The sequence below is a fragment of the Ambystoma mexicanum genome, chromosome 7q (assembly GCF_040938575.1).
Source record: "Ambystoma mexicanum isolate Mex_15411 chromosome 7q, UKY_AmexF1_1, whole genome shotgun sequence".
NCBI lineage: Eukaryota > Metazoa > Chordata > Amphibia > Caudata > Ambystomatidae > Ambystoma > Ambystoma mexicanum.
The window spans coordinates 1,034,000,193-1,034,012,969 of record NC_090941.1 but is presented as its reverse complement, the minus strand read 5'-3'; the positions used below and the strand labels follow the sequence as shown (position 1 = coordinate 1,034,012,969).

At 46.8% G+C, this 12,777-nt stretch overlaps 1 protein-coding gene across 2 annotated transcripts in view; it reads left to right on the top strand.

Moving 5' to 3' along the window:
• Positions 1-12,777, top strand: part of NUP98 (nucleoporin 98 and 96 precursor) — a 2,071,147-nt gene that overhangs the window by 1,456,211 nt on the left and 602,159 nt on the right. The window contains exon 25 of one of the 2 annotated variants that reach the window (XM_069640340.1): positions 7,688-7,954. In XM_069640340.1, coding sequence (XP_069496441.1) covers positions 7,688-7,954 — 267 coding nt within the window. Of the gene's footprint in view, positions 1-7,684; positions 7,955-12,777 lie in introns of both variants that reach the window. The other variant, XM_069640339.1, reaches the window with a different exon arrangement.

Sequence of the window (12,777 nt, the reverse complement as noted above, 5' to 3'; positions counted from 1 at the left end):
CCTTGGGAACTGTAGTTCACTCAAGGTTAGCACAAGAAAGTTAAATGGGGAGCCCCTAGGGCAACCCAGCAACAACAGGCACTTATTGACAATAAGTTGTTAGACATGATAACTTTAAAAAGACACTATGGAGAGTCTTAAAAATGACACCCATAAAAAGAGTTAAAGACAGGTGAGTGTGGAAAAAGGTTCCCACTCACTGAGGTATTAATGGAAAATATCTCACTAGAAAAGCAAAAAGTTCTGGAGTTGAACCAGGCAAGGAAGATTTACCAGCCCTGTGGAAATCTTACCTAACAGTCTTGCAAGGCCCTCTGTCTTGTTGGGAGCATAACGAGAACTAGCTGGTCATTCGTGAACTCAACCATGTTAGCCTTCTGATCATGCCAATGCTTGACCAGAGTTTGTCCAGCTTTCAAGTTGTCACTTGCTTCTGCCATCATGTGTGACATTCTCCGTCGGAGACCTATCACATAGTCGGTCACTCTGAATGGCTTAGGGGAGGGAGCACTCTCCAACCCCTCCTTGATCAGGGCCAATGGACCCCTGACCGGATGGCCATAAAGAAGCTCAAAGGGAGAATAACCTACTCCCTCCTGAGGGACTTCTCTATAAGCAAAGAGATGGCATGGCAGTAGAAGGTCCCACTTTCGTTTAAGGGGTTCCTCTAAAGCACCTATCATGCTCTTCATGGTTCTGTTAAACCTTTCTACCAACCCATTTGTCTGAGGGTGGTATGCTGTTGAGAACTTATAAGTAACTCCGCAGGTTTTCCACATGGCTTTCATGTAGTGGGACATATAATTCGACCTCCTGTCAGAGATTACTTCCTTAGGAAACCCAACCCTGGTACAAATACCAAGGAGGGCCTTATCCACAGCCGAAGCTGTAACAGTCCTCATATGAATTGCCTCAGGGTACCTAGTAGCATGGTCTACTACAACAAGGATAAACCTGTTGCCTGAGGAGGTTGGGGGATCAAGGGGACCAACCATGTCAAATCCCTACCCTCTCGAATGGGACTCCCACAACAGGGAGAGGCACTAAAGGTGCCACATTCTTGGAACCAACCTTGCCAGAGGTCTGGCAGGTATGGCAGCTCTTACAATACTTATCCACTTCAGCCCCCATCTTTGGCCAACAAAAGTAGAGAGAGAGCCTTTCCTTGGTCTTCTTGAAACTCAAGTGACCAGCCAAAGGTATCTCATGGGCTAGTTGTAAGAACTGTTGTCTGTTTTCTTGAGGTAATACAAGGTGCTTGTCTCCAGGTTCAGGCTCAGTTGGTTCACTGTAGAAGAGGCCATCTTCCCAGTGTAACCTGTACTTCTCAGGCTCTTGCCCATCAGCCTGAGAAGTTGCCTGGTGGCGGAGACCTTCCAGAGTTGGACATTCTCTTTGGCCCTTACGGAAAGCTGATCGGCTGGGTCCACCTTCTGCCAGTAAAGACTGCAGTTCAGGATGGTCAGCTGGATCTAAATCTCCAATAAGGTCTTGGCCTCCTACTAGCTCTTCTTCAGAGTCTAGTTCAACCACACAGGGTTCAACCACCCTCTCAGCCTCAGCTGGAGGGGGAGTTACTGGTGTAACTTCGGACATCCTAGGGGAAGTCCTTGTTGGAAGCACTGGAGTACTTTCTGCTGGCTTTTTCCTTGGAGTCTTGGGTTGCCCCTTGGCTCCTGATCTGGTTGAGACTGCAGTAGTTTGCTCCAGTGGAGGAGGAGTGATATCTTTCTTCATCTCCTGAGAAGAATCTCTCAAGGTTTTCTCTCTTGCAGGTTTAGTGAGCTCCTGTAACCTTTTACTAGGAGGTCTGGGGGTATGCGACACCACTCCAAGAGCTTTCAGGTCATTACCCAACATAACCCTTCCTGGCACCTCGCATTGTACACTGACAGGTATCTTTACAGTCATATCATTGCACTGGATGAGAACTGGAAACTGGGGACACATCTGCACAGGCCCTCCAGCTAACTTGGTGAGGCGTTTGGGTGCCTTAGCAACATCCTCTGCCTCGAAAAATGATTCATCCACCACAGTTATGCTGGCCCCAGTGTCCCTAATGGCAGGAGTCTCCTGACCATTCACCTGGACACTGTCCTTATGATACTCTTTAGTATTATCTGGGATAGAATTATATACATCTAAATTCTGTTGTTCCCACAACCCCAGAGAGACTAAAGAAACACTGGCTGAGACTGGCAAGCTGGATCCCTGGAGGTTTACCCTTACATCTGGGATCTCCTTTCACATGGTCAGTGGCCTTACAAACATAACAAGAGCCAAAGGCTCTCTGGAATGGAGGCGTGTTCTGACCTCCTTCTGGTCTGGGACCAGAAGGTATACTAGCCTGATTCGGTTTCCCTTGTGGCTTACCCTTATGGTTTTGTTTGGGGCCCTCTTTGGAATTTGCAGTATTAGAATTCTCTTTGGAGTCCTTTTTAGGCTGCTTCCCCTCATCCTTTTTCTGAGTTACCCCAGAATCCTTGTGAGTGGCCCTGTTGGCAACCCACAAGTCAGCAGCCCTAGCTAGTTTTCTGGAATCTAATTCCTTTGAATCAGCCAAGTGCTGTCTGAGCTCAGGAGAGCAGGCATCATAAATTGACTCCAACATAAACAAATTTCTCATAACTTCATAAGTGTTCACTTTGTAACCCTTAAGTTTTTCAACCCTTCACTCACCCAGGTAGCCCAAGGGGTTCCATCATGCTTTTTGAGGCTCCTAAAACTCTTAAGATACTGGGAAGGGGTCTTCCCAAATCTAGCTATCAAAGCTAGTTTCACACATTCATAATCCTTCTTATCCTCCTCCCCCATTTCCATTACCACATCAGTTGCAACAGGGGGAAGCCTAGAGAACAACCAGGTAAGTCATTTCCTGCGATGTTCTGGAGCCCATGATTTTATTCAAACAGACAACCAATCCAACACATCCAACTTAGGCTCATACATACCAATCAATTCGTTAGGCATCCAGGGTCTTTTAGGACTGGAACTTCTATAGGAGTCAGAGAGAGAAGCATTGTCCACAGATAATTTCTTCATGTCTAGCACATGCTTGAGCTCCATTTCCCTTAGCCTGAGTTCTTGATTCAGTTCCTGGTGTCTTTGTTCAGCCTGAGTATTCAGTCTCTTGAATTCTATTTCAAGTTTCATTTTCTCTAGCTCAAGATGTTGAGGACTAAGCGTGGGACCTGCCAAAGGTCCAGTAGGTACTACTGGCAGAGCAGGCAGAGGCCTAGGGGGACAGTCACAGCAACCTCACCCTCCTCTTCTGACTCTTCCTCAAGATTATCAACATTTTGATCAACATCGATCTCTATACCGTTATCTACAGTTTCTGGCATGGTCGGTTCCTCCGAACCATCATCCAGACTTTGGTTAGCCAAAAACCTTTCTATCAATTCCATTGTCTTGCCTTTAGTCAGGAGATTCATATGCTTACAGAGAACTCTTAAACAATCAGCAGTTTTTGTAGCAAGGGACTCTTGACTATAATTTTCCATAGTTGACATGTTAGAAAGATTACTTTTTTAGTGCTAAGCTTTGTGGTTAGTTGCACTAAGGTATCCTAAAGCACTCTAAAATGTATACTCAATACCAATCCCACCGCTGTACACCAGTGTTAGGCAGAAACCTGTGCAGTTCCCTTGGGGACCACGGCAAAAGATTTAGGACTACAGGTGTTGGCAGTAAACCCACTTGGTAGCAGTCTGCACCACCCAGATTTACCTGGTAGCTGTGGCTGAGCAGTCAGACTTCCCTCAAGAAGAGTTAAGCAGTATGTAAAGTATACACAATAGGCACTCAGACAAAATAGCACAAGCAAACACTGACCAGAGCTTTGGTATCAAGGTATATAATTATTTAAAAACGCACTTATTGAAACACTCCAGCACTATTATTGTAAATCACTCTAAACACAGTTACTATTATTATATATACATCCCTTATTCCTTATCAGACAAGTCTTAGTTAACACCACTTATTTCCAGACAGAGGTGAGTGCTTAACTATAGATGGCACTCAGGGAGGGAAAAAGGCAGAATGTAGGAAAATACACCACACTAATACTTAGGAACTGGGCAGGGTCCCTGGGCAACGCATTTCGGATTCAGTGAAACGCATGACTGCGTACACCTTCCCGCCCACTGTTGATTCACAGAGTGATAATCAAGATCAGAGTCTCGCCGCCTCAACATCCTTCTAATAGCTCCATGGTGGCCGGCCAGGCCATGGTTCTCGGAGCTGATCAGCCTCTCTGTGATGCCCCCCATTCACCTTCCAACGGGCCCAGCCCACCTGCTGGCACAGCAGGGGGGCATGGTCATCCTCCCCGCCCCTCAGAAACTAGCCCTCACAGCGTGGTTCCTGAGCAGTTAACGCTAAGGCACCTCAGCCTCTCCCAGGCAAATCTAGAGATTGTACAAGACCCAGTATAAAAGTAAAAGGACCAGGTTCTGCCACTGGGCAGACTCAAAGGATATCGACCCCCCTGGCATGTACTTTGGACGACTTGCTCTCCTTTTCGGCGCACGGACTCCTGCCGCACTTACCTCGCAAGGTCAGGGCTTACAGGAACTTGGAGGAGGGAGTCTTCTCCTCCAATCAGATTGTCAAAGATTTGACTGGGCTAGCTAGGCTCTACCCGCCCATCAAGAGGCAGCATCCTGTGTGGGACCTTAACATAATCTTGGGCCCCTGGCACACAAACCATTTGAGCTAATGGCATCCGCGGACATCAGGCTGGTCACCATTAAGAAAGCCTTATTAGTCGGCCTCGGCTCGCAGAGTCAGCGAGATCCAGGCGCTGTACACCTCAGAGCCATATACTAACTTTCAGAAGAAGAAAGTAGTCCTGCGAACACACCCAGCATTTCTGCCTAAGGTGCCGTTGACTTTCCACTTGGACGAGGAAATAGTCCTATGTTTTTCGCCGACCCCAAGGATGAGGCACAGAGTTCTGCACTGCCTGGATGTCAGGCGTGCCCTAATATTCTACCTGGACAGAACTAAGGGCTTCCGCAAGTCAGATGCCCTTTTTGTCACTTTTAGAGGTGCAGGGCCTGGCTATCAAGCCTCCAACGCCTCCATATCCAGCTGGATGGTCTCGGCCATCAAAGAATCATACGCGGGCCAGACAAGCCGCTCCCGGCTAACATGCACGCCCAACAGTCAGGGCCAAGGCAACGGCCATCGCATTCCAGCGCCATGTCCCTTGACAAGTCGTAAGCAGGGCGGCCACTTGAGCCATTCCCACGGCTTTCTGCAAGCATTACTGTTTGGATGCCGGCTCCAGGTCTGATGCGGCCTTCGGACAGGCAGTTCTCCGGAACCTATTTGCTTAAGGAGGGTCTCCTCTCCACCACCCTGGGGCTACATTCAGTTGTAATCGCCCATGCAGGAAATGGGACGGGATGTAAGAGTAATTATAAGTTACTCACCGTAGTGACTAATGTACTCTTAGTCCATAGACCCCTTTCCTCCATACATCCCACCATCTCCCCCCCCCCCCCCCCTAATAATACGGTGTCATTGGGCAATGTTAAATCTATTGTCGACACGTCAATGGGGACGGAGGTGTGGTGCCGGAGGGCGGAGTCAGGGCAGTGCATGCTCCCAGGGTCACACCCCTGCGCCCCTACATTTAAAGGGGAAGATGTTTTTTCTGGTGGAAAGGGGGTTCCGACTCCCGTCCCTCTCAAGGGACACCCATGCAGTATGGCGGAAAGGGGACTATGGAATTAGAGTACATTAGTCACAATGGTGAGTAACTTATAATTTTTCCCACACTTGTGGAGGAAGGTTTACTATTTACAGCATGTTCCTGGAGTGCCTTTCCCTGCCTGGACTGGCATTAAACTGCAGTCCTCTATTATGTCCGTCCCCAGGCAGTAAAGTCAGACTAGTCAGTGAATTACTTCTGTCGCAATTAAGTCCCTAAATGGGTTGAAGCCAATTTTGATATTGGGTATGATGCTGAAGTTTTTCATAAATTCTAGGTGAGTTCCAAAGCGGTATGCTGAGTTTGTGGAGGGTGGGCGGGGGGGACGACATAAACGGAGGGTATGGTGCTCCAACGGCTATATATATATCTCCCCTGACATCAAGTGTGCTCACATCAGTCTAGCTGAGCTGAGAGCCTATCTCAGCCCCTGGTGACTACAATGTTTTTCAAAGGGAGCTTGCACTGGAAGTTATACATTTAAGATGAGAAATCTGGGGGAGAAGGGAATCCATTAAAACCATGTGCTACCCTTCACGCATAGATGGTGTCTGTTAGTCCCATGTACGCGCCACTTGATGCTGGTTAAATCATTTGCAGATCTAGTCTACCCTGAGCTAGTTTCAAAGATGACAAATCTCTGGGTGAGTGATCGTATCCATCAAAGTACATTACTGTAGGAAGTAATTTTTATTTACTTCCTTTGAAGCTGGATCCGACACTGCTCGATAAACCCCTCGGCACCAGAAGTAGCTAACTCCCATGAACATATGTCCTCTACCACGAGCATGCTGGGGATATGTACACCAATCCTTTCATGGCCCAACAGGTACAAACCCTGTCAAAATAATGTGAATCCGTGCGTCCGCTAGTTTTATAACTGGAAGAGTAGCTCAGTGGCAACATGTTCGCCTTGGAAGCAAGACGGCACGAAGCAACACAGGTTCGATCCCCAGGTCCGCGCTTAGAAACATGAAACGAAGACAACAAAAAATTGTGTAACAGCGCCTCGATGCCCCCGGGCTGTGTGAGCGCTTTAAAAATATAAACGAATAAACGGTAGAATCACTACAAGATATTTGCAAAACCACAATGTCGGTTGCTGCTAAAGTTTACAAAACCTTACACACAAGTGGATATGAGCGCAGAGTCCATATTGGTAAAGGCTATGCTAAAACATTTTGCTATCCTGTTTACATTTAGTTTTCCTCTATAATCTATTTAAACCATTTAGATCTCTAAATAATTCACTGCTACAGAGGGCATATATTTACCTCAAACAGTGTTAATATTGTAAATGCAATATCTTCAGTAGATGCACATTTTCTCCTTCCCCCACTCTATCAAGGAAATGCCCCAAGCCCATATACAAGTTGATGACGCTAGCACTATAGAATCTGAAGATGGAATTCAGGGTTGGAGCCAAAGTTCATACTTTTCATTGTCTCATTAATCTTGAAGATAGTGCTATATGGCTACTTTAAGTCTTTTAATTGGTTCTATGTCATTTTAAAGAAATACATTGCTTGTGGTAATTTACTTTGTGGAAATCACTTTGAATTTTTTTATGGGGTTGGGGGTCACCCCTAACACACTCATCACTACCACCCCAAACCCTTACCCACCACCTTTTATCACTTAACCCACATATACATATATACATTTGAAGTAATTTGTGCAAATTACTTCAAAGTTAATTACCACAAAGTTATTTACTTTGTGAAAACAGGAGCCCTTTTGTATTCTGGTATCTTAATGTATTGTACTTGAGATATCTTGGCTGACGGTGAATAAAAGCATGCGAGTCTATGAAAGATACTAACACTGGATACCTACAGCTAAAGATGGTGCAGGTGTATTCATTGAGTTAAAGACTAGCTGCATTTGTTCAAATTGCTGTAAGACTACTTTTAGACCATAATGTTCTTAAATTAATATTGATGACTTGATTCCATTTCACAGCAGTGGTTAAGCACTGGCATCTGACCTGGTCATTGTGTGAGGCACTCTGGGGCAACTTGAAGGAGCTTGAGGCCAGCCTGGAAGAGCCAAGTGAATACATCCAGAGTCTGGAGCGCAGGAAAGCATTCTCTCGCTGGCTGTCTCAGTCTGCTGAAGGGCGGATTGAGGAGGAAGTATCTATATCCCATCGTGAGAACCATACAGAGGCAGTGTTCAGCTATCTGACTGGACAGCGGATCAGCGACGCTTGTAAACTCTCACAGTTGTCAGGTATGTGTAGCCACACCTTTAGGAGAACACCACGTTTATAATGTATGTTAACTGCATTTGCTCCTGTTGTGGGAGCCAGTGATTCACTTAGGTGTGTCAGAACTGCTTGCAGTGTCATATAAACTGTGATATTAGCATGTTTTTCCCTAAACATGAAAATGGCAACATTACCCTAGTAACAGACATATGGTATTGCCTTTTTAGGCAGTGAAGGTGGCAGTATAGATCGGAATGTTCAGAAGCTATGTGTAGTGACCCATCCCTTCAGTCAGTTGTAGGGAGGGGCATTGGTATTGTGATCTTCAATTAATGGCTGCTCCCTTAACATCTAGTTCTACACACCCTCCACTCCCCACCCTACCAGAGATTAGGTGATCTGCTCCTCACTGTTTCCTCCCCTGATTGCTTGTAGATCCCTTGCTGCCAAATTGCCCGACCGTCCTGTAACTCCTTGCTCCCTTGTTCTATGCTTCCCTCACCATATTCTTCCCCCTATGATTGTATATCACGCCATTTCTTCCTGAAGCTAGGTCAGCGCTCCATAAATACCGTAATAGGGTAGAATGCATGAAGCTGCAGATGGTGAGAGATTGATGGACTGTTGATGGTCCAGGCAAGAGAGCATGCACTATTGACTGGAGTGGGTTCCTGCATGCAGAAGCACTGCAAAACCCCTTGCTGCCAGGCCAAGTGGCAACTCACTCTCTGCTTCTTGCATCCGATTATGGAGGGCATAGGTTTGCCTGGTTGAGAGGCCAAACAAGAGATGGCTGGTCAGGGCGTAGTCTTCTTGTGAGCCTTTGTAAAGAGTGGGTGTCCTGGGGGGGTGGTGGGGGCACATAATTAAAGACTATATTGCGATTAAGGAAAATAATCATTCGCCCAGCAGACCCACAGCTTAGTGACACAAGCAAGCGTAGAGAGGAACAAGGGTAGAAATGAAAAACTTGCATGTCAGGGAGAAGTAGAATAGATTGTAAGAGCGATTACTATTGTGTTGTTCCAAGGCCAGTCTGTTTCAGATTGTCCCCAGCTATCCCTGTGTGACTGTACCTTTCTCCTTCCTGCCTCAGTCCTAGTTTGCCTCATGCTCCTCCCACCCCTGCCACCCAAGGTCACAAAACGACAGTTCCTCAGTGCTAACTTCAGGATAGATCGCCCACTTAGATTGGAAACATTCTTCAGGTTGGGTGCAACTGTTCCCGGAGATGTGGGTTTTTATTTCTTTTTTTAATAATTGGTTGCAACATGGGAACCAGACAAGTGTAACGTTCAAGGATGAAGATCCATTTGAAGGAACTGCGACTATAAGGATAACAAGTGCTTTAGCTAGAAACTGGATCCAAAATAGAGCTCCCCTGTAACATAATAGAGAGTAAAAGTCCTTTGTGTGGATATATACATTTGAGGCTTGTGGATTTACTTGGATCACATGCTCTTTATAGTCCGACATCTAGTGGTAGTTGCGGACTATTGCAAGATTTGTTTTTGAAACTCGAAAAAGGATCTCGACTGGGCGTGTTGGTAATGCTATCCCTGAGTGACGTCTACTGTACCCATGGTCCTTTAAGTGTCTGTCCCTCAGATTGTTTAACGCATTTGTGGTTGGTCGCAAGTTGTAGAGTTCCTTTCAGCCTAATGCCTTTGATTATCTAAAGTTTATTCATAGCCTTTCTTTTTCTATCCTTTCCCGTGCGGCTGTTGCCGCTGCATCATCTACTTTCGACGACCCTTGGCAGACTGCTCTATCATCATAATCATCGTCGACGCCTGACTGACTCGACAACCAGACACTGCAGCCTTCACATGCCTTTTCGGGCCTCAGCCTTTACAGTAGGGAGAGCGGGGAAAGGTTCATATAGTTGCATCCCTTAGAGAATACCTATTCTGCCACTCTATTTTCCCTTTTGTCGCCAAACTGCCCTTTCCATTTTGTATGAAAAATACCCCTTTTAAATGTGTCCTTCCTGCAATAGGAAGTTCTCTTGGAAGGATACGCACAGTGTGTGCAGTTACTGTATTCCAAAGGACCACCCAGAAAAGATTTGAAAGTCCTGCAAACCTTTCTGCCCAAAACATGTAAAGACCGCCGGACCAAGCGCTGGGCTGTCCACGCCATGCAGGCCGAAGCCGCCGTTGACGTGATGGAGAATCCAGCGAGGGCAGTATCGGCGTCCATGGTGAGGGCAACCAAGGTTTGTCGGATCCCCATGTACGGGCCCCCGACTCCACTAAGCAGGTCCGCCGCTCTGTGACTGTGACTACACCCAGCAACCCAAGCACACACCCTCCCAAACACACTAAACCTACAACCAATGGCTGACTGCGAAGTCATCGACCGTCGAAGCCCACGCGGTGTCCATGGAGATAGCCTCTAAACCTTCCCTGTCCTCTGGGCCATTGCTCACGCTTTTGCCGCACAACAGTTTTCCGGAACTTGCGTCAAATGCAGGGTCGGACACTGCGCATAAAAAGGCCATCCTTTCGCGTGACGAATAGCATGTGGCGAAATGCGCATCTGCGTCTATGCTGAAAATGTAACCACTTATAAAGAAACATATCCCTGTTGCCCTTCTAAAGACAAAGTGCAGAAAATAGCTAAATCCTTGATGTCTTTGCCACTCCAGCCCACTGTCCCTCAGGATGCTGGTTTTTCCTCCCCTGCAGATACACCCACAGGGCTATGCATAACAAAGACCAGACACCCTCTCAACACACATCTACCCCCTCAGATTTTCCAACCCCCCACGGAGTGGACCCCTGAACGTTTAAATATAATTATGAGGAGAATGTCCTGCTTTGTAGATTTCATGGACAGGCACCCTGAAGAACTTGGGTCCCTTGGGGATGACTCAGACGGGGCTGCTAAACACCAACCCACCCTGCCAAAAAAACACATCTTGCCACCTCGCAACCTAGCAGTTCAGCGCAGGGCTCGCCTGCCTCCCTTTATCAAGACCCTTCTCAGGACCTGTATGTTATCAATGCCTCAGGGTCTTGGGACCCTGCTCTCTGAGACCAGGGAGATCAATACAGCCAAGACCAGTACTATGATGATGAAATTTGTCAACCAGTTGCCTGACCATCAAGACCAGCCCGTGGCAGACTCTCCAGTAGATAATCAGCTGCAATATAACAAACTGCTGCTAAAGGCTGCTCAACATTTCAATATTGACACCCAGGAGACCCAGGTGGACAAGGACATTGTGGAGGACATTCTTGGGGAAAAGAGGTCCGCCTCTCAGTTCATCCCCCGCTTTTACAGTCCATCCAGAGGCGTATCCAGCCTTCCCTGCTTACGCCAAACCTCAAAAGGGCAGTTAACCCTTGTATTGTAAAATTATTCAAGCCAGCACCATAATACCCCCCTGTTCATTAGGGGTCAGTCCAGACCTGACTCACTTTTCGTCACCAATACTAGAAAGCAGCTGGCATCGGCTGAAGCCCCGTCAGATAGGGAGAGCAAAAAGATTTCTACTTTCGGTAGAAAGGTTGTGTCCTCAGCTGCCTATCAGGCAAGGATTGCTAATAACACCACCATCCTAGCTAGTTATGGCTGTCATAAATGGGGGGGGGGGAACAGGCACACCAAGTTGAGGCAGTTCCTGAACCCTTAAAGTCTCAAATACTAACCACCATCTCAGAACTGCATTCTTAAACAACCTTGACGCGCAGACAATGCAGGTTGCATCATTACAGAGGGCACACTTATTAAACACCATGCCTGACGTAGACAGTCTTGTTTTAAATTGTTAACACAGGCCACCCTCCTTAACATACCGGTGGAACGTAATGCGCTTTTTGGCAAGGTAGTCAAAGATGCCGTCAAGAGTGCGAAGGAAGTGTTATACTCTTAAGTCCCTCGGCCAATTGACCAACAAACCCTTCATCCAACGGGTTCCTTTAACGCCAGGTGGTTTCAGGGACAGGGCACACAACGTTCTTCCAGGTACAATCAAGGTAGCCAGTCTTCGTCATGGGGTTCCTATCTGGGACAGTCTTCCTTCTCTTTCAAAGAGGCCATAAAAGATGAAGAAGCAGAACCTCCACGGCCAGACGTTCTACCACCTCCCAAGCAGTGACACACCGTGCTCTCTTCCCCTCCCATGCCACTCCAGTAGGAGGTTGCATATCTCATTTTGCCCACGCATTGGGGGAGGGGGGGAAATCACGTCAGACAAGTGGATATTGTCCACTGTAGCAAGTGGGTATTGCATAGAACATTTTCAAAAACCATCCGCCAAGAATCAAAGATGACACCAGAAGAGCGGCGCATACTACTGGAGGAAGTAAGGAGCCATAGAGATTGTCCCAGCAAATAAGGTAAACAAGGGTATTTATTGAATGTACTTTCTTGTGCAAAGTAAGACCTATGCATGCGTCCAGTACTAGATCTGTGCCCATCGATCATCTATGTCAAACTTCAAAAGTTTTGCATGACCTTGCTCCATGAAGTAATCCCCCTACTAAAACGGATGTATTACATTGCAGTATTGGATATGAAAGATGCATACTTTCATATTTCAATGTTCCCAGCACACAGAAAAGATCTGAGATAACAAATAACAGGAGTTCACTACCGGTTCAAGGTGCTCCCCTTCGGCATCGCCTCAGCCCCAATAGTTACGAAGGTGCTCTTAGTAGTGGCAGCACACCTCTGCAGAGAGTAAATCCCTGTGTACCCTTATTTGGACGACAAGCTAATAACCGGGGAGTCTCCTCAAATTTGCTAAAACGCCACCTAAAGAATTATCAACCTTCTCTTCCAATTGGGATTCTTGTTCCCGGCCAAATAAAACTATTTCTGAGAGGCATCCGAAAGA